Source organism: Balaenoptera physalus (assembly GCF_965194825.1).
Source record: "Balaenoptera physalus genome assembly, chromosome: 1".
Classification (NCBI taxonomy): Eukaryota; Metazoa; Chordata; class Mammalia; order Artiodactyla; family Balaenopteridae; genus Balaenoptera; species Balaenoptera physalus.
In genome coordinates this window covers 138,495,138-138,518,131 of record NC_138882.1, presented here as the reverse complement: position 1 = coordinate 138,518,131, position 22,994 = coordinate 138,495,138, and the positions used below count along the sequence as shown (strand labels likewise).

Below are 22,994 nucleotides of genomic sequence, written 5' to 3'. Positions count from 1 at the left end.
TAAAGGGAGCCATTCAGTTGCCCAAATAAGTATAGCACAGTAAGCCACTGGAGTAATTTAGTAAACAGAGTATTAGCATTACTATAATAGCTTTTAACTCACTGGGGAATACTTTCAGCCTTTCTAGAAAGTAAGTAACTGAGTCTGGATCAGTGTTGGGATTAGTAAGAGAATCCTTTAAATGGGAATTTAAAGGCAGTCTCCCTAGGCGTTCTGTGAGTAAAAGTATTTGCAAATTGTTTATAACATTAATTTTAATTCAAATGCCACTTCCAGACATTTTCAATAAAGGGGTATTTATTTTTATAGTAAATGAACATATGATAGTCTCTTTAAAAGCATAATGCTATTGACATATATACACTACCAAATGTAAAATAGATAGCTCGTGGGAAGCAGCTGCATAGCACTGGGAGATCAGCTTGGTGCTTTGTGACCACCTAGAGGGGTGGGATGGGGAGGGTGGGAGGGAGACACAAGAGGGAGGAGATAGGGAATATATGGATACATATAGCCGATTCACTTAGTTATAAAGCAGAAACTAACACAGCGTTGTAAAGCAACTATATTCCAATAAAGATGTTAAAAAAACAATTAAAAGGTTAAAAAGCATAATGCTAAGTATCTGAAGACCTGTTGCCAGTGTATTATTTTTCTTAATCGGAGTTTAGAAAGAGTAATTTTTAACACGGCTGCTACAGTGTTGTATTTTATAAGTGGTATTATGTATTACTTAAAGACCAGCTAAATTTGTTTTCAAAATTCAGGTATTTTTCATGAGATAACTCCTTTAAGGAGGAGATACTTGTTAAAAACAAGTATTTGTTTCTTATAGGTTCGAACAAGGTCAGTTGGTGAATGTGTAGCATTCTATTATATGTGGAAAAAATCTGAACGTTACGATTTCTTTGCTCAGCAAACGCGATTTGGAAAAAAGAAATATAATCTTCATCCTGGTGTCACGTGAGTCTATTTTTTCTTTTGAGTCATATTTTTGCTAAGCTTTTCTAAATTTTTCTTGAGAAAATTGTAATTTTTAGAATCTTCTTTCTCTTAATAGGATAAAAGTTTACATTAGTTTCAATTTATCCATTTACTGACATCTTCATAGGGCATTTAGACTTTTCAGTGTCTTATAAATACATTGTAAACTACAGTTCATCTTATTTGAGACAGCAAATTTATCAAAGCGAATGTTAAGAGTGTATGTTTTCAGTAGTATTCCTGAGAGGAAATGGATCAGAACAGCTGTGAAGGCATGTTTTTGTTAAATTCTATTCCATTCAGTATAAGCACATACAGTTTTAATCTAATAACACGGAGAGAGAGTAGTAAAAATAGGAGAGATTATTTTTTCTAAAACTTATAGGGCCATATGCCTAATAGAGGCCCTTTAAAGAGGAAGGGAAATTAATATTTTTCCTTTCCCAATCTATTTTTGATTCTGGGAACCAAAATCAGATTTGGATATAGATGATATCAAAGGGAAAAGACATAGGGATATAATAAATCAGGTAAAATTGCATTTTCTTTTTTATTACAAAGTTTTTTATAGAGAGAGGTACACATGTGCATGATGACTTCCCTTTCCCTAAATATTCTGAAACCTTTTCCTCTAACAAATAATATTTAATAAGTAATGCACCTTTAGCTAACTCCCAGTGATAGAGGGAGTATAGTTTATTATATCCTCTTTTTAAGCAAAATGCCTTATATGTCTAATCCATTCCCCATGCACCAGATTCTCTTAGCTTCATTCAGTCTAGCTGTGGAATGAAACACTGTTCCTACTCCCACTAGCAATTTGTTACTTAAATATATAGTACATAGAGTATTGAACCCTTCATTTCACTTGAGTTGCTCTAAAATGCTGATGAATTGTGGTGGTGGAATTGACTTTACCATATACCAATTAACTTTGCCAATACCTTGAGTATTCCCTAATGTTTATGGAATAAAAATAATGCAAAGTTGTGACTTCCTTTGGTCACCATGCACCACTAAAGTTCTTAAGCCTGGCCAAATAACTGCCTTTGGAAGATGTGCTTATATGCATATTTGCTTGTGCTTTTCAAACTCCTAGGCTGCACTATTTCTTGGTCATGTTCATTTACAGGTGTCTCTGCTGGTCAGTTCCTTGGAGGATCAAACACTCTAAAATCCAAAGCAAAATTATCTAAAAGGGAATAAATGGGTATGATTGCCCCTGGAAGTCATGAGACATTGGACTCTGTGCCTCATTCCCCCTTGTTCAAATCTCATAATGAGTAGAATTTTATATATAACAGTATTCCAAATTTTAAATAATTGCTTCCTGTTATCAATTTATAGTTAAATTTGTGTTTATTGGTAGTGTTGAGGCACAGTGATGTAGAACTAGATACAGCTATCTAGTCTTCAGAGTATATCTTAAAATAGTCAGTTTTCAAGCCATTCTATAGGGAAAAGCAATAGTAACATCTTTCATTTTTTTCACCCATTTCAGAAATAATGTTCACACACGAACTACAGGCAATCTGTCGTCATCAGCAGTAAGAACATAAGAATTGCCATGCTGGGTCAGACCCCTGGTTCATCCAGTTTTCTCTTTCAGAAAGCATCACCAAGGGAAGTGTTGTGGGCTGGCTTAGTTGGTCCTCTGTGATGTCAAGCTCAACAGGTTAGGTAGGGATGTGCTGCCAAACATTTTAGTTTTTCTAATAATCTCTCCGTAGCTTCTGAAAACTTTTTGAAGATACTTACATTTGTAACCTTGATTCTCCTTAAGGTTTAAGTATTCTGTAGGTGGAGTAGTCTCAGTTAAAAGTAATCCCGTATCTTCTCTTTTCTCAGGCTTTAAGAGTTAACAGCATGTTCCCTGGTGTTATGGTAGGAAGTGAAGAAATGCTTTTCCCCCTAGACAAGAATACTGTGTTTTTGTAGGCTTCAGTTATATCCCCTCCCGGGTCTTTTATAAAGTTTTTTGTTTTTTGTTTTTTTAACTGAAAACTAATTTTTTTACTCCTACTCGTCCCTTTTAGCTGTGTTAAATCTCCTATAAGAAGCCATGACCAGACTGTATATTCCAGATGGGGAGAAATTGTGGTTTTCTGTAGGCATGAAGATATTTTTCTAGTTTGCTTCCAGGACCTTCTCTTTCTATTAATAGTTGCACTTTAAGTGACCGCACAAAACATTAAGTTAATGCCTTTAGACAAAAATTGGACTGAATTTTAAAATTTTCCTCCTTAGTCAGAGTCCATAGTTAAGAGCAGATTATCCTGAAAGTTATTTGCTCATTTTTCTGCTACATTGTTACCTTCCATTTGTTCACCAGAATGAAGCACATTGCCACTTTTCTGCCTATAAATGACCTTTGAAAGATCCTACTGTGGATTCTGTCTATTCACTACCTACCTGGAAGAATTGGTAGCCATATACAAATTGGAGATTTTGCTGTAACAGCCTTGCAAATAATTTTTTTCGAAGTAAAAATTAACTCAGCGTAACTCGAACTATTTGAATGCTACTCCAGCCTCCTGTACGGTCTACCTGACTCTTCCTTTCTTAAGCATTCTGGATGCCATTAACCTTTAAGAAATAATAGTAATAAGTCTTTCACGATATCATTGTTATATTCAGAAATTTAAAATAATTTTGATATCTAGTCAGTTCTAGCTTCCTTCGCGTGGCTTTTAACATCCTCCATTACCCATTCCCACTATGCCAAATTTATTTCCAACAGTTCTTCCTCATGCATCATCTGTTTCTGTTAGCTTTAGCTTCTGAAGTCCCTTTGGCATTGCATTCATCATGCTCATTCTGTTTCTGTGTGATTTGTTACATAATTGTTCTGTAATGGTGAGTGACATAAAGCCAAAGAGATCTTAAAAGACCATGAAATTTCATTCCCTCCATTTATAGATGAGGAAAATAAGGCCTAGAATGTTAAATTGAGTAGTTCGTGGTCATATATGTTTCTTTGATATGTGTTAGTTTGTACTCTTAACCTGTTGGAAGCTTCTTGAGGTCAGATTCTACATCCCTATATTATAAACTACACGTTTATAATGTATGTCCCTGTATATAAACTACAACGTGATCCCGTAGTTTGAGATTAAAACTATAGTTACTCGTCCGTTCTAGACTGTTAGCACAGACTTTCAGTGAAGTCCCAAGCCCTTCCATGCTTTCCTTCTTGTCCACATCCTTGCTTACCCTGCTCACGAAATTCTAAAAGATAAGATTTGCCTTACTATTTCTGTTATTCTGAGGGAATTTAAAAATAAATAAGGTATTTTGGTTTTTATTGCACTTCTCTTCTGCACCGTGCACAACTTAGGCACTGGTGGTGCAGTGATCAAGCAGACTAAACTCCCTGCTTTCAGGGAACTATTCCAGCACAGGTGATGGCAGACTTTTTCTGTAAAGAGCTACAGAGTAAATGTTTTAGGCTTTTGCAGGCGTTAAGTTCTCTTGCAACTACTTAGCTCTGCTATTGTTGTGAAAAGCAGCCATAGACACTATGTAAGTGAATGGATGTGGCTGTGTTCCAGTAAAATATTGTCCACAAAAATAGGTGGCCAGCCCACAGGCCATAGTTTGCTGACCTTTATTCTAGTGACTTAATAGCACTTCATAGTTCATAAAACACTTCGCTACACATATATTATACAACAGCCCTGTGTGGTAGATAGGTCATGTATGGTTACATGCATTTTATAGGTAAAGACACTAGACCTGAGAGAGAGAAGTATTTCGTTCAGATCTTCTAACCTCAACCCAATGTCACTTACCACAAATGTCTTTCCATGCCATACAGTTCAGGAATGACTTAGGGAAGGAAGTAAGCTCACCTCTAACGATATATGGGCAGATAGAGCTGGCAGATAAGCCCAGGAACTTAGTGAGTTTATTATAGCTCAGCTCTAGCAGAAACGTAATATAGAAGGTAACAGGAAGGTAATTCATTATTAGGTCCTAATTTGTCTTTCAGGTATTACCGTAGCCATCAAATAGTCTTTACGAGCTTTACAGTGCCAACCTGTGTCTGTTCAGAAATTCTTCTGTACTCCTTCTGGTTGACATCATCCCTGTCTCTGCATTTACAGATTTTCTGATTTTAGTTGGGCCCCTCTGATCACTTGTCTACAGTTTTTAAAGTTTTAAAACTTCCTATAGGTCTCTAAAATTTGCTAGGGTAGGGCACTTACATATTTTTCCTACAAACATGTAACCTAAAGGAGCTTTCCATTTAAATGTTCAGATACTGGTGTCATAGATGAGGCACTGGAATAAATGTAAGTGAAAATTAGGATATATTTGCTAATAAAGCCTTCTAAATTTAACCTCAGTCAATTTTAATTTTCAGCTGTTTTTAATATAAGAAAATAATTGTCTTATTATTTTACTCAATTTTAAGGGATTACATGGATCGTCTTCTAGATGAAAGTGAAAGTGCTGCTTCTAGTCGAGCACCATCCCCTCCCCCAACTGCCTCAAACAGTAGTAACAGCCAGTCTGAGAAAGAAGATGGCACTATAAGCAATAGTAATCAAAATGGTAAGCAACCAAAGAAACACTTAGATTTCTTCATAGTGATGGGCACTTTTCTTTCAGTAGCTTGGAAAATTCAGTTTTGGTGTCTCTTAAACTTCCAAAGCAGAACTAAAGTCGTAATTGTAAATACCAGATGAAACATAGTATCAGCATACATATATACTAACACACAGACTATGTACAAGTCAGTTGGAAAGAATTCCCATTGATACCACTAAAAAGTAATGTTTAATAAAGTATACTATCAACAGTGACCATTTCTTTTAAGAAATTAAGAAAATAGCATCTGTTTTCTTATCAGGTTGGAATGTCTAGATATAAGTATTCTTGTTAAGTCTTAGACCGAAACTCCAGCCATTTCACATCAGAAATACACAGATATTTATGAAATACTTTCAGAGCTTATAACACTTTATTAGGAAACTGCTTTAAGCATATAAATGAAAAGAAGCAGATAACAAGGGCACTTTTTAAAATATTTTCCTCCTTGATAACATAATAACCTTGAAGGACGAGTAAAGATAAAGCAGGTGTCAGCTTGTGCATTAATATTGTACAGAAACATTCATTTTTGTGTCCATGAAAAAGAGAAGCAAAATGCATACTAATATGTTTGAGATTCAGATAGTGTTCTTGTTTAAAATATACAGTGGACCAAGGATCACTGAGCTGATCAGTATGACCTAGTCAGAGAATTATCTTGATTTCTACTTCAATTAAAATAGTCTTAAGTAAGACCATTGCTAAGCAGAAAGTAATAAATCCTCCAGTCCTTTTTAGGAGGAAACTGGTGAATTAGAGACAAGCTCTGCCCACCTGCCTTCTGATTTAGCTTTAGGGGAGGGCCAGTGGAGAGCTAAAACAGCTGAAACAGCTTTAGGGGAGGGCCAGTGGAGAGCTAACCTCCCCCTGACAGAAACTAGAAGAGGAATACTGTGAAGACTTTGAACTTTGTTCTGATCTTTGCTCTCACACTGGCATTTAATATACTGTGGTGAATATACTTTGTTCATTTAATGACCCCTCTCTATTCCCTCACTACTTCCCCTCTAAGAACAAGCCAAACAAACAAATATTAGGGCCCAGCCATTTCCTGATTCAAGAAGGCTCACTGACATGATTTCTAATGCCAATCACATCCATCCTGAAGTTGAATAAGAAGCTGAGACTGACCTTGGGACTAGGGGTGGGGAAACTCAGGGAGGCAGACGGTTGGTAGTACAGTCAGCCTTCTGTATCTATGGGCTCCGCATCTGCAGATTCAACCAACTGCATAGCAAAAATATTTGAAGAAAGAAAAAATTCCAGAAAATTCCAAAAAGCAAAACTTGAATTTGCTCTGTGCTGACAGCTATTTACATAGCATTTACACTTTATTAGGTATTATAAGTAATCTAGAGATGATTGAAAGTGCATGGGTCATATGCATTTTTCATGCTGTTTTATTTATATAAGGGACTTGAGCATCTATGGGTTTTGGTATCCGAGGGGGTCCTGGAACCAATACCCTACAGATGCCAGGGACTACTGTATTTCTGTCTTTTCTTATTTGCTGATAACACCAAATAAATTGTTTCCCTTTCTTTTCCTTCTTTGTTTTTTAACCATTTGATGATAACATGCAGTTAGCCAGGGAAGAGTGTTCATAAGTTACTTACAGATTACTCAGCCCAGAAGCCATTCACATCAGGTACAATTAAGATTTCCAGGTTTTTCAAGGAAAGGAAGGAACTTTGCAACCCAACTGTCTTTCTTTGTAAGGGGCTTTTAATTCATGTCTTGAAAGCTGCTAGTGCTTTTTGACCTAATGAGAGTGTCACCAAGCTTCTTGTGCTTAGTATGACAAAATCACTCCTCCACTGTCATATGGCGCATAATCCCATAAGCATACATGACTTGAGTGCACCTTTGAGCTGGGGAAATAGTATATTTTATTTGACCAAAATGTGTATTTGAGGCTCTCGTTCTTTATAGTGAATATTTTTCAGAAAATTAAATTTAAATTATCTCCAATGGCACATTCTATATTTTACATTAAGTATTTGCAAAATTTCTCCATTTTGCAGTCAACTCTAATATGACCTTTTGTCACTTCATTAGAGTAATTATACTCTTTCTTTTCTCAATCTGTTATAAAGGAATTTGTGTTTACTTTTAGCATTTTCAAGTGTATGCTTGGACAGTGCAAGCATTAATTTAACATTATGACAGATTATTTAAATCTGTTTAGATAAATATAGCATATGATCTTTACCCTTAAAGCATAATACCTGTAGATTTACATTAAGAATGAAAATGTCATGTCATCTTGCTTTTTATATATGGCAGTAGAAAACTCAAACTTCTAAAGAAAGAATATAATTTTTTCATGGTTTTAGAAAGTTTTGGCCTTTTTGCTAAATCTGAATAATTTATGCATATCTTTGCTTTAACTCAGCTTATTTAGACTGCTGGATCCATTGCTTATTTGTTGCCACGTATAATACCAGCATGCTATTAATATATGCCAAATTCTGTTCTTAATTCTTCACATTTATTAACTTATTTAATCTTCACAGCAGTCTTATAAATTTGTTGTTATCCTCATTGTATATGTGATGAAACTGAGGTACAAGAGAGTGTAAATAACATGCCTAAGGTCACACAGCTACTAAAGTAAATAAAGCCAGAATTCAAACCATATGTATACACAGATTTGATACCTCACTTGCTCGATAAAAAGTTATTTTACAGCTGTTTATAGCTGTGTTATAATAGTTTGCAAATTTAGCTTTTTAATATTAGCAGTTTCATTCATGTTTCTTCCAACTTAGGGGTGTCATCTAACGGACCAGGTGAAACATTAAACAAAGAAGACGTGAAAGTTGAAGGGTTACACGTTAATGGACCAACAGGTGGAAGTAAGAAACCACTTCACACAGATATGGATACTAATGGTTATGAAACAGATAACCTTACCACTGACCCAAAAATTGCCCATACGACTGCAAGAAATGAAAGTGATTTTGATGAAAAAAGTGAGAGACCTGCCAAAAGGCGAAGGGTGAACAGCAATGGAAAAGAAAGTCCGGGTTCTTCTGAATTTTTCCAAGATGCAGTCTCACATGGAAAATTTGAAGAACTTGAAAACACAGATGACTAAGTTTTAGACTTATTTTACTTTCTTTGGAGTAAATTCTGGTGTGACTAAAGTTTTCAGGGTTGATGGGTTACCTTAAAAAGTTGACTTCCTTGAAGCAGTTGGTTAAAATTTGAAAATTTGAATTGTCCTAACTTTAGTAAATAAGATTTCATAATTCTGCCTTTTGCAGACTTTTTACTTTAAAATTGTGAAGGCCCTTTTAAGGATATATAACAAATAGTTTAGTAAATTTGAAAGATATATCTGTACCTTCTCATTTGATGTATTAATCCTCAAATTTCACTACAAGGTACTTTTTGCTTAGTTTGATGGCAAAGAAGAAAAAAACAAGTTCAAATTTCTGATTAACACCAATTTTTCTGAGTTTCTTGAAATGTCTTTTATAACAGACATTTTTCTTCTCCATACAAATTGAGTTATCATTATTAAGGAAACCCTTATGAATCCTGAAAGTTATGCTAGCATGATTTTTTTATATATAGAAGTTTAAAAATAAACCAAGTCAGGTTTGTATATGTAAAATTGTTGACATCAATGATGTCTTTCCATATTCTTATCTGGGCTTAAGAAATACATTCTGTATTTTTCCAGATTCTTTGTAGCCTTTGGAAGATTTTTACAGTACATATGTCTTGACTGAGCTGTCCTTTCTTAATACAAAAGCTTGTATAATTTTCTTAACTTGTACAGTTGGTAAACTTTTATGAGAGGAATTGATATTCTGAGTCTGTCAGCTTTCATTTTATTTTGCTAAGGTTTTTCTAATGAATTTTTAAGTGTTTGTGTAGTAACTAAGTCATGTTTCTTATATCCAGGTGGTAAAAGCATTCATAAAGGATTGTGAACATTTGTTTTTCTTCAAGTTTCTACTTAAGGACAAATAGTTTGAGAACTCTGAAATTAAGCATGATACTTAGATCACATAGTTTGTTTTGCATTTGCTATAATTTTCAAAATTATTTTTGAAGCAAGACAAAAGGTTAATGTTGGCTTAAGTGCTTAAATGTATCATGCTGACCAGAATCCTGTTCAGTTATTTTTATATGCATTACAAAATTTCCCATTTTTGCATTAAATAAACAGGGGAAAAGGTCAAGTGATACTTAGATATTGGCACACACAAGGAGTTGGCAGGCAACAATATTGATTTTATGAGGAAAAAGTGATAAAGTTAGACGTTTTTAGACTTCCAGTTAACAATCCAGCTTTTCAGATTTGATAGTGTATTTCCAAAGTGAAAATAAGATATTCAGCAACCATTGCTCTGTGTGATTACAAATAGGATCATCCATTTGCATAGCCTTGCAATAGTGCCATTTTATTTTTAGTGCAAAATTCTTGTTTAAAAAATGTAGTTTTATACAGCTGATAGACCAACCTATATCCAAACTTTTATAAAAGATTATTAACTATTCTTGTTTTATCACACAGGCATACCCCAAATGCTTCTACTGACTCATTTTCAGCCATCAAAGAGCCAATGCCTTTTTAAAATAAATCTTCTGTGGTCTTGTTTTTAATGGCTCAACTGTCTAATGCAACTGAGTAGAGGTTTGCACTGAGAAATTATGGTTTAGGCCTTATCCCCCGAGAAGTATTACTATTAACCTATGTTCAGACTGCTTCCCTCCACCAATGTGAACAACTTTTTCTCCCCAAACAGTGTTAAAAGCCACTTTACAACACTTGACTTCATATGATGTAGATTCACTGTTGTTACATACACATCCAAGTAAATCAAAGTTTTGGATGGAAGTGTTGAGAAGCGTGAACTTCTTGTTGTTTTTGTTTTACCTAGAACATTAATTTATCCAGAATGGCAGCTTTAGCAGATGGTCACAATCCATTTTCTAAATCAGATTTTATTATACGAATCCAAAGTATCCTAGCTCTTTGTCAAAGGTGGTCGATAGAAATAGTGATGATGAACTTTTTTTAAGTTGTTGCAATATTAGAGTTGCCATTTTCACCTTTTTTTTGAAAGATGCATTTTGTTTGCAGGTTTGTGAAGTTCTTGCAGACTAACAAACATTACAGGAACATTTTAAATAAATTCTCAGGCATGTTTGCAAATACGGCACATGTTGTATACATGTTAGGAAATTTTACTTTTCTTGATCTTTTTAAAGTATGCTTAATGAAAGACATTCCACTATTATAATACATAATGCTCAGCTTTTCATAGAGAAATATTTAATTGTATTTTATGTTCATACAGGTATTTCACACAGTACTTTGTTCTTCATAATGCAGCCACTATAACTTGATAATTCATTGCACTACTTTAAAAATTTTTAGTAATACCATGCATTTAATTTGCTTAAGAATTAGTACATTTCATAACTCTTGAACTCTTGACAAATTGCATTGGGAAAAGAAGGCTTCGTTAATACTTAGTCTCCCTCACCCCATACCTACCCCCAGCAAAGCACTATCTGTCTGTCTTCATTTGGAATGGTTTTCTGTTTTATGATGTGCTTTCAAAAGAGTTCAAAATTTGCAACTCCGTTCAACACAAATCTGTTGAGCTTTCAAATGTATTTGAAGTAATATTTAAATAGGCATTTAAAATTATGAATTAGATGTTTTAAAATTTATGCATAGTAATTTTGCACTATTAGGAAATTCCCTTCCCCTATTCCCTGTCTGCCATTCTGAATATGCTTATTAAAATATTTTTTTAAACGTATTTGCCTACATAATGCTTTGTCAATGATTTTTATTAGGTTGAGTAGGTTTTAATTATAGATGTTAAGTTTGTATGATGCACATTGTTTACAATGCAAATATATACAACTTCTGTTCCTTCTGCTCCTGGACGAAGTGCGTGAAGTAGTGTTTCGGTGGCTCCTGATCCCTTTTACCTCATGGGTAAATGGGTGGATGATGTATTTTTGTCTTTTTTTTTTTCCTCCAGAGAGATCCTTTGGTCTGTGGACCTCTATTCACCTGTTTCTCTTCCTCTGAACTATTTAAGTAAAAACATTTTGTTTCCTTCTTTTTTGCAGTGCAGTGTATGTATCACATATGATTTTGCAGAAAAACTTTTTTGTCACAGTATTTGATTTACTCTCAATGGAAAATTAAGAGTGCACACTTTGAAAATTGGGGCTGATGAATTTTCATAGGCAAGATGTGTGCTGATGACCCTAGGGGGTGTGTAACCGGCTCTATATCACTACTAAATACCAAATCAGAAATAAAGGTTTTCCTAACTATACTCCATATTCATGAAAAGTGCCAATGTGGAAAACCATATGAATCTCTCTCCCTAAAAATGACCTTCCTGTATCACACAAGTCTACTGATTATAAACTTTTTATCATAAAATCGACTCTGCTCTCTAATAATCAAGTTTATCCTTTGCAGAATCTTAAGGGTCATACCCCCCCAGTTATGGACTGATTTTATGTATTTAAATATCTGCATTAATCTCTGTCTTCTAATACCAATTTTCTATAACCTTATTTCTTATTATTTACCCTTAGTATTGTGCTGGCATCTTTGACATCTGTATGTGCGTGTTTTTCCTTTTCCGAACATGATTGTTTTTTTATCTTAACTTGTTTTTATACTAGCTTCTGTGACTTATTTAGGATACATAATATACAGCTGACCCTTGAACTAAACAGGTTTGAACTTAATGGGTCCATTTATATGCAGATTTCTTTCAGTAGTAAATACTACAGCACTACATGATCCATGGTTGGTTGAATCCGTGGACGTGGGACACTGGATGAGAGAGGAATTGTATATGGAGGGCAGACTGAAAATTATACGCAGATTTTCAACTGCATGGAGGGTCGGCGCCCCAGCCCGTGCGTTGTCCAGAGGTCAACTGTACTTAAAATGTCATTTTGCTTGTTCTAAGGAGTAAACTCGAATGTACTTTTAAAGTCTACTTATTCTGTGAAGAACATTGAGGAATTGCCATATAAACTGGACTTGAATTCTAATTCTCCTTTGTCCAAATTGATGGTAAAGTTTTCTTTACATTTAAAGTTAGTGGTGACAAGTTTTCATCATGTTTCCATATACAGTATTCAGCAGATATTTGGGCCTGTACTTATGCAAGCTACTATGCTTGGCTTATGGCTTCAGAGGTGTGGCATGTCCTCTTCAAGAAGGCATTAGGTAAGTGCAACAGTAGAAGTGCATGCTGAGTACAAGGAGGGCACAAGGAGAGGAAGAGTAGGCACCATCTCAGGGAAATGAAGAATTAATGACTCCATGCCCTATAATTCTAGCTAAATAAGATTTTCCTCGAACTTAATATATCTGTTAGAAATTAAGCAACATAAAATAAATGTACGAGTCCCATAAGAAAGCATTTATTTTTACCATTTCCTGCAGGGCTGATTACAACAGCTGTGGATTATGCAGGGCTCGCCCCTTTTGTCATTCACCGTCCAGGGAGCACTACTGTAAGGTGGGGAGGCTCCTGATTCCCTAAAGAAAGAGGAGAGGTGAGGCCTCATCTAAATTTGGCCTGATTATACAGTTTCACCTTTTGCTATTATCATCATTAACATGAATGGTTGACTGAATGTAGAGTTGGCTAAATGTGTCTTTCTGCACACCAACAAGAACGTGTTTGCCGAGTGAGTTCAGGTAGGTTCTAAAATAAATGGTTTTGCTCTTTCTCTCCAAAAGACGATGGACTTTGAATTAATGTGAAGAATATACACTTAAGCTTTTTAAGCAGAAAAAGATCTGGACCCTGAGTTAGGGTGGTTTCTTTCAGAACTGGAGCCTGTGCTCCGCAACAAGAGAGGCCGCGATAGTGAGAGGCCCGCGCACCGTGATTAAGTGTGGCCCCCGCTTGCCACAACTAGAGAGAGAGAGCCCTCGCAAAGAAACGACCCAACACAGTCATAAATAAATAAACTAATTTTTTTTAAAAAAAGGTGATATTTTTTTTTAAAATTTAAAAATTAAAAAAATAAATTCCTGACCAGAAAATCTGGGTTGAGGGAAAGAACTCACCCTTAGTCTACCCTTGTCACCAGTTGTGCTTTAGCTGAGTGAACATGAGAAACCAGCTCTGGCTAGGAGCTACTGTGGTGCCAGTCATTCTGAGTCTGAATACTACATTAATCCCCTCTGAACACATATTTGTAGATGGTGGAAATTTATTTGGATGGCTGGTGGTTCTGAGCTTTCAAACAGCCTGAATTCCCGGCTCCATGAACTGCTTTGCCATGTGGCCTTGTTACTGCACTGCTGTCTGCATCTGCCTCCAGTGTTTAGCAGACAGGCAGTTGCATTTCAAAAACATACTATAAACACAATTGGGCTGTGTCTACAAATCTCCTAAGTGGCTAATGCTAATATTCGGCCAAAAAGGATGAAACACCTCATTTAGCTCTCTCATCTGCCACAACCTGTGTCATACCTTTAAGTGAAAAGAGCAGGATGACCCCAATTTTGTTCAAGGGATGTATTTCATGCATATGTATGGTTAGGAAAAACCATGAAGGCCGTATGCCAAAAATGTCATTTCTAAGTGGTGGATTTACACTGGTCTGGCTCTTCCTAAAGACTTAAGTCTTCTATGTAGCACTAGTCACAGGGACCATTTTGGTTTTGTAGGATTATCACCCCCTTGTGATCCTAAGCCTCATGAGAGGAAGGGTCATGTCTGTTTTCTGACTACACTCTCAGAAGATTGACCCACTCGATTTCCTTATCTCTGATTATACCTCCATTTCAACCAAGGGATGGTCTAAAATATGCACAGTTGACCCTTAACATAGATTTGAACTGTGTTGGGTCCTCTTATATGTGGGTATCTTTTCCCAATAAATATAGTACCTGTATTTTCATTTTACAGATCTTGAAGTGTGGGGGAAGGTTAGCGTTTGATTGGAGATCACAATATGTGGAATCAAAAGAATTAGGGTTTGAGTCCTGATTCTATCCAAACTCTCAGCTTCCTGCCCTTGGGTGAGTCATTTACTAATTCCTTTGTTTTGGAGGCAGAAATAGCAGTACTTGGATTTTCGACTGCACACGATTGGGGTAGGCACCCCTAACACTCCCACTATTCAAGGGTCAACTGTACTTTATTCAGAATCCTCCTATTCAAACACAGCCTTTTCTACACCATGCCACCTCTTTCCATCCCACTCATCCAAATTCAGCCATATTTCAAGATTTCTCCTCGATTTGGCCACTACTTTGTCATACATCTTGTGCTAAATAAACAGCTGAACTGCCCATCTGTAAAATAAGCATGATAACCCACAGTGCCAGTATCACAGGGATTATAGAATCACACATGGGACTTTTTTTTTTATCCCCAGAAAGTACTAGATAAAGACCTAGTAGTAGCACAGGTCTATAATCCCCTACCCAAAATCCCCATAGCCAGAATTCTTCAGATTTTAGGGAGGTAATACATCTGTTCTATAAAAGATCCATGGCAGGGTATAGAACCTATGGTAAAAACACTTATGTCCACAATAAAATGTATTCGTATTCATACAAATTTCAGGTCAAATACTGCTGCCAAATGAGTTTGCCAACAAACTCAAGAAAAAACTTGGTTTTCAGAGCAATGTGAATTTCAGAATTACAGGCTTGTAGTAGCCTTCAAATTTGGTAGCAGTCACTTGGCAGTTGATTCCAATTACTTTGTTATGTAACTGGCAAAGAGGAAGGTAAACAGGAAGCCAAAAGTAAAATAGCAGGGTGTGCTTTGCTAGGTACAGCAGCTACAACAGAACCCTGTACACTGGTCCTTCCACAGAGCCAACAAGAAGCCTGTACATGAAGCAGCAAGTGGGTGAGAGGAACCTGCCAGAGCCCAGATGTAACCCTTCTGGAACCTCCCACTCAGTCCTCTGATTTTATAGAAGGGAAAACCTAAGGCCCAAAATGGAGAAATGACTTGTCCAAAGTCCAACAGCCTTAGACTGAGCTTCTTTTTTTTGTTTGTTTTTTTATACTGCAGGTTCTTATTAGGCATCAATTTTATACATATCAGTGTATACATGTCAATCCCAATCGCCCAATTCAGCACACCACCATCCCCACCTCACCGCAGTTTTCCCCCCTTGGTGTCCATATGTCCATTCTCTACATCTGTGTCTCAACTTCTGCCCTGCAAACTGGCTCATCTGTACCATTTTTCTAGGTTCCACATACATGCATTAATATATGATATTTGTTTTTCTCTTTCTGACTTACTTCACTCTGTATGACAGTCTCTAGATCCATCCACGTCTCAACAAATGACTCAATTTCGTTCCTTTTTATGGCTGAGTAATATTCCATTGTATATATGTACCACATCTTCTTTATCCATTCGTCTGTTGATGGGCATTTAGGTTGCTTCCATGACCTGGCTATTGTAAATAGTGCTGCAATGAACATTCGGGTGCATGTGTCTTTTTGAATTACGGTTTTCTCTGGGTATATGCCCAGTAGTGGGATTGCTGGGTCATATGGTAATTCTATTTTTAGTTTTTTAAGGAACCTCCATATTGTTCTCCAGAGTGGCTGTATCAATTTACATTCCCACCAACAGTGCAAGAGGGTTCCCTTTTCTCCACACCCTCTCCAGCATTTGTTGTTTGTAGATTTTCTGATGATCCCCATTCTAACAGGAGTGAGGTGATACCTCATTGTAGTTTTGATTTGCATTTCTCTAATAATTAGTGATGTTGAGCAGCTTTTCATGTGCTTCGTGGCCGTCTGTATGTCTTCTTTGGAGAAATGTCTATTTAGGTCTTCTGCCCATTTTTGGATTGGGGTGTTTGTTTCTTTGATATTGAGCTGAATGAGCTGTTTATATATTTTGGAGATTAATCCTTTGTCCGTTGATTCATTTGCAAATATTTTCTCCCATTCTGAGGGTTGTCTTTTCGTCTTGTTTATGGTTTCCTTTGCTGTGCAAAAGCTTTGAAGTTTCATTAGGTCCCACTTGTTTATTTTTGTTTTTATTTCCATTACTCTAGGAGGTGGATCAAAAAAGATCTTGCTGTGATTTATGTCAAAGAGTGTTCTTCCTATGTTTTCCTCTAAGAGTTTTATAGTGTCCAGTCTTATATTTAGGTCTCTAATCCATTTTGAGTTTATTTTTGTGTATGGTGTTAGGGAGTATTCTAATTTCATTCTTTTACATGTAGCTGTCCAGTTTTCCCAGCACCACTTATTGAAGAGACTGTCTTTTCTCCATTGTATATCTTTGCCTCCTTTGTCATAGATTAGTTGACCATAGGTGCGTGGGTTAATCTCTGGGCTTTCTATCTTGTTCCATTGATCTATGTTTCTGTTTTTGTGCCAGTACCATATTGTCTTGATTACTGTAGCTTTGTAGTATAGTCTGAAGTCAGGGAGTCTGATTCCTCCAGCTCCATTTTTTTGCCTCAAGACTGCTTTGGCTATTCGGGGTCTTTTGTGTCTCCATACAAATTTTAAAATGATTTGTTCTAGTTCCGTAAAAAATGCCATTGGTAATTTGATAGGGATTGCATTGAATCTGTAGATTGCTTTGGGTAGTATACTCATTTTCACAATGTTGATTCTTCCAATCCAAGAACATGGTATATCTCTCCATCTGTTGGTATCATCTTTAATTTCTTTCATCAGTGTCTTATAGTTTTCTGCATACAGGTCTTTTGTCTCCCTAGGTAGGTTTATTCCTAGGTATTTTATTCTTTTTGTTGCAATGGTAAATGGGAGTGTTTCCATAATTTCTCTTTCAGATTTTTCATCATTAGTGTATAGGAATGCAAGAGATTTCTGTGCATTAATTTTGTATCCTGCAACTTTACCATATTCATTAATTAGCTCTAGCAGTTTTCTGGTGGCAGTTTTAGGATTCTCTATGTATAGTATCATGTCATCCGCAAACAGTGACAGTTTTACTTCCTCTTTTCCAATTTGTATTCCTTTTATTTCTTTTTCTTCTCTGATTGCCGTGGCTAGGACTTCCAGAACTATGTTGAATAATAGTGGTGAGAGTGGACATCCTTGTCTCGTTCCTGATCTTAGAGGAAATGCTTTCAGTTTTTCACCATTGAGAATGATGTTTGCTGTGGGTTTGTCATATATGGCCTTTATTATGTTGAGGTAGGTTCCCTCTATGCCCACTTTCTGGAGAGTTTTTATCATAAATGGGTGTTGAATTTTGTCAAAAGCTTTTTCTGCATCTATTGAGATGATCATATGGTTTTTCTTCTTCAATTTGTTAATATGGTGTATCACATTGATTTGCGTATATTGAAGAATCCTTGCATCCCTGGGATAAATCCCACTTGATCGTGGTGTATGATCCTTTTAATGTGTTGTTGGATTCTGTTTGCTAGTATTTTGTTGAGGATTTTTGCATCTATATTCATCAGTGATATTGGTCTGTAATTTTCTTTTTTTGTAGTGTCTTTGTCTGGTTTTGGTATCAGGGTGATGGTGGCCTCATAGAATGAGTTTGGGAGTGTTCCTTCCTCTGCAATTTTTTGGAAGAGTTTGAGAAGGATGGGTGTTAGCTCTTCTCTAAATGTTTGATAGAATTCACCTGTGAAGCCATCTGGTCCTGGACTTTTGTTTGTTGGAAGATATTTAATCACAGTTTCAATTTCATTACTTGTGATTGGTCTGTTCATATTTTCTGTTTCTTCCTGATTCAGTCTTGGAAGGTTATACCTTTCTAAGAATTTGTCCATTTCTTCCAGGTTGTCCATTTTATTGGCATAAAGTTGCTTATAGTAGTCTCTTAGGATGTTTTGTATTTCTGCAGTGTCTGTTGTAACTTCTCCTTTTTCATTTCTGATTTTATTGATTTGAGTCCTCTCCCTCTTTTTCTTGATGAGTCTGGCTAATGGCTTATCAATTTTGTTTATCTTCTCAAAGAACCAACTTTTAGTTTTATTGATCTTTGCTATTGTTTTCTTTGTTTCTATCTCATTTATTTCTGCTCTGATCTTTATGATTTCTTTCCTTCTGCTAACTTTGGGTTTTGTTTGTTCTTCTTTCTCTAGTTTCTTTAGGTGTAAGGTTAGGTTGTTTACTTGAGATTTTTCTTGTTTCTTTAGGTAGGCTTGTATAGCTATAAACTTCCCTCTTAGAACCGCTTTTGCTGCATCCCATAGGTTTTGGGTCGTCGTGTTTTCATTGTCATTTGTCTCTAGGTATTTTTTTATTTCCTCTTTGATTTCTTCAGTGATCTTTTGGTTATTTAGTAACGTATTGTTTAGCCTCCATGTGTTTGTCTTTTTTACGTTTTTTTCCCTGTAATGCATTTCTAATCTCATAGCGTTGTGGTCAGAAAAGATGCTTGGTATGATTTCAATTTTCTTAAATTTACTGAGGCTTGATTTGTGACCCAAGATGTGATCTATCCTGGAGAATGTTCCGTGCGCACTTGAGAAGAATGTGTAATCTGCTGTTTTTGGATGGAATGTCCTATATATATCAATTAAATCTATCTGGTCTATTGTGTCATTTAAAGCTTCTGTTTCCTTATTTATTTTCATTTTGGATGATCTGTCCATTGGTGTAAGTGAAGTGTTAAAGTCCCCCACTATTATTGTGTTACTGTCGATTTCCTCTTTTATAGCTGTTAGCAGTTGCCTTATGTATTGAGGTGCTCCTATGTTGGGTGCATATATATTTATAATTGTTATATCTTCTTCTTGGATTGATCCCTGGATCATTATGTAGTGTCCTTCCTTGTCTCTTGTAACATTCTTTATTTTAAAGTCTATTTTATCTGATATGAGTATAGCTACTCCAGCTTTCTTTTGATTTCCATTTGCATGGAATATCTTTTTCCATCCCCTAACTTTCAGTCTGTATGTGTCCCTAGGTCTAAAGTGGGTCTCTTGTAGACAGCATATATATGGGTCCTGTTTTTGTATCCATTCAGCCAGTCTATGTCTTTTGGTTGGGGCGTTTAATCCATTCACGTTTAAGGTAATTATCGATATGTATGTTCCTATGACCATTTTCTTAATTGTTTTGGGTTTGTTTTTGTAGGTCCTTTTCTTCTCTTGTGTTTCCCACTTAGAGAAGTTCCTTTAGCATTTGTTGTAGAGCTGGTTTGGTGGTGCTGAATTCTCTTAGCTTTTGCTTGTCTGTAAAGCTTTTGATTTCTCCATCAAATCTAAATGAGATCCTTGCTGGGTAGAGTAATCTTGGTTGTAGGTTCTTCCCTTTCATCACTTTAAGTATATCATGCCACTCCCTTCTGGCTTGCAGAGTTTCTGCTGAGAAATCAGCTGTTAACCTTATGGGAGTTCCCTTGTATGTTATTTGTCGTTTTTCCCTTGCTGCTTTCAATAATTTTTCTTTGTCTTTAATTTTTCCCACTTTGATTACTATGTGTCTCGGCGTGTTTCTCCTTGGGTTTATTCTGTATGGGACTCTCTGCGCTTCCTGGACTTGGGTGGCTATCTCCTTTCCCATGTTAGGGAAGTTTTCGACTATAATCTCTTCAAATATTTTCTCTGGTCCTTTCTCTCTCTCTTCTCCTTCTGGGACCCCTATAATGCGAATGTTGTTGCGTTTAATGTTGTCCCAGAGGTCTCTTAGGCTGTCTTCATTTCTTTTCATTCTTTTTTCTTTAGTCTGTTCCGCAGCAGTGAATTCCACCATTCTGTCTTCCAGGTCACTTATCCGTTCTTCTGCCTCAGTTATTCTGCTATTGATTCCTTCTAGTGTAGTTTTCATTTCAGTTATTGTATTGGTCATCTCTGTTTGTTTGTTCTTTAATTCTTCTAGGTCTTTGTTAATCATTTCTTGCATCTTCTCAATCTTTGCCTCCATTCTTATTCCGAGGTCCTGGATCATCTTCACTATCATTATTCTGAATTCTTTCTCTGGAAGGTTGCCTATCTCCACTTCATTTAGTTGTTTTTCTGGGGTTTTTTCTTGTTCCTTCATCTGGTATATAGCCCTCTGCCTTTTCATCTTCTCTATCTTTCTGTAACTGTGGTTTTTGGTCCTCAGGCTGCAGGATTGTAGTTTTTCTTGCTTCTGCTCTCTGTCCTCTGGTGGTTGAGGCTATCTAAGAGGCTTGATCTAGACTGAGCTTCTTAGACAAGATCAGATCCCTCTGTCTCTTTCTTTCACAACACTTAATAGTTATATAAGTAGGTACTCGTGGCTAGGGCCATGGGCTCAACCCTTGGCCAATCAGTCCCTATGGCCAGGGAAGTGAATACTATTAGCCATCCTTTAGCCAACTCATAAGGTGGGAGCTCCTTTTGGATTCATTTGGCTAGGACAGTTGGGGAAGAGCCATTCCCTCAAAAGGAGCATGTGCCGGTCACAGACGAAGGGTCATTAGGCAGCTAAAACAAGCCTATTGCAAATAATACATGTACCATTATTGAGTGATTGCCGTTACATGCACTGTGCTAAACACTCACAAACCAATCTCACAACGATATTTCCCCCAACTTACAAATGGGGAAACTAAGCCACCTTGAGAAGCTGAAAGACTTAACCTTTCCAATCATTTGGATTTTGTTCACTTTCTACTTTTCCAAGTTGGATCTTTGCGTTCAGGGAAGATGTGTGTTCTGGGGTAAAAAGCAGATGTTGCTTGCAAACATTTTCTCCTAGCCTGTTTCCCACAAGTCAGTTTTGGAAAGGAGAAAGTCCCCAAATTGAAAAGATGGTCGGTAGGCTCTGGGAAAAGCTGGAATGCAAATCTCGTTGAGTAAGACATCAAAGGAATGGCTGCATGGGGTGTAGGACAGGCTGCACTCGAGGCGCTGGAACTTCCAGGAGGAGAAAATACCACTGTGCCGAAGTCTGGAATCTGTGCTGCCACCTGCCTTCAAAGGACACCTTAGAGTCAGTCATTAAGATGAGTTCAGCAGTGCCCATGAGGGGCTGAAGACAAGAATGTCCCCCTTCTATATTCTAGGCACCAGGTGACTCTCCCTTCAATCTTGTCTAACCTTAGAGAAGGACTGAGATTGAATATCCTGCCAAGTGGCAACATGGGGACTCATGTAATTTGATTTAAAAGAATAATTTGACATTTCCTCCACACACAAACATTACACTGTACTGCAGCTCCAAGAACTCAGAGCAAAAGGTGGGCCTTACAGGAAGGCAAATTTATATTCTGTAAAGCAAAGAATTTCTCACAATTACCACTGTCCAACAATGGGACCTTCCTGTGCCTGTTTCCTCACCTCTAAAATAAATGTAATAATAGGACTTATATTAAACAACAGTTTAGAGGATTCGAATGTATCTATATGTAAGGTGCCAAGAAGAAATGCCTCCCTAGCATGTAGCAAATGCTCAGTAAACTTATTTTTATTGTGGGTAGCAGATGTACTCTGTTCCATGGCTACACTTCAAATTTACCTTTTTGGAAAACACTTGGAAACCTAAGATAAATACCTTAAAAATGTTCATGTTTGGTCTCCTGAAGACATTAGATTTAGGCCAAAAAAAAAAAAATTCACCACAGTTTTACTTATAAACAAAAAATAGAAACAGATTTCATCATCACCTATTAATTCTACCTCCTAAAATAACTCAAATCTTGTTTCTCTGCCGTGCTTTCACAACCACGTTAGGACCCCATCATTTCTCACCAGGACTGTGCATCCTCTAGCTGACATACATACCTGTACAGTCCCACCCTTCTTTGACCACCACCTGACAGTAATCTGCACAGCAACCTCAGCGATCTTGTTATAGTGCAAATCTGATCTATAGCAGTTCCTTGATTTAGGCACACTGGTAGCCAGTGGGCCAAACCTGGCTGGCAGATTTGTTTTTTGTTTTTTTTAAATTTTTATTTATTTATTTATTTATTTATTTTTGGCTGTGTTGGGTCTTCGCTTCTGTGCGAGGGCTTTCTCTAGTTGTGGCAAGCGAGGGGCCACTCTTCATCGCGGTGTGTGGGCCTCTCACTATCGCGGCCTCTCTTGTTTCGGAGCACGGGCTCCAGACGCGCAGGCTCAGTAATTGTGGCTCACAGGCCTAGTTGCTCCGAGGCATGTAGGATCTTCCCAGACCAGGGCTCGAACCCATGTCCCCTGCATTGGCAGGCAGATTCCCAACCACTGCGCCACCGGGGAAGCCCTGGCAGATCTGTTTTAATTCGAATGCCTTTAAGCAGGTAGGTACCACAAGCCCTACCACTCACTGTCGTATGTATTGATTGCATTCTTTCAGATTCACACTTCTTTCCTGCCTGGGCCCTGTAAGATTTGAATTTGTCAGTCTACAGTATACAATCCAAATACTGCAGCTGGCATAATCTTTCTAAAATGAAGAAGAGGCTATGTTTCTGCCTTGCTGTGCTCAAAAAATGTAGCTACTAATTGGCTACTCTTTGTCT

At 36.9% G+C, this 22,994-nt stretch overlaps 1 protein-coding gene across 19 annotated transcripts in view; it reads left to right on the top strand.

The window, feature by feature from the left end:
• MIER1 (MIER1 transcriptional regulator) overlaps positions 1-11,677 on the top strand; it is a gene marked incomplete at its 5' end in the record, with an annotated part of 55,452 nt that extends 43,775 nt beyond the window's left edge. For 4 of the 19 annotated variants that reach the window (XM_082420192.1, XM_082420179.1, XM_082420195.1 and 1 more), the window contains 4 exons: positions 836-963; positions 3,021-3,095; positions 5,402-5,541; positions 8,352-11,677. In XM_082420192.1, the coding sequence (XP_082276318.1) occupies positions 836-963; positions 3,021-3,095; positions 5,402-5,541; positions 8,352-8,680 (672 nt within the window). In that variant the 3' untranslated portion in view covers positions 8,681-11,677. Of the gene's footprint in view, positions 1-835; positions 964-3,020; positions 3,096-5,245; positions 5,280-5,401; positions 5,542-8,351 lie in introns of those variants that run through there. The other 15 variants (XM_082420185.1, XM_082420181.1, XM_082420180.1 and 12 more) reach the window with 7 other exon arrangements.
• Positions 11,678-22,994: the final 11,317 nt, after the last annotated feature.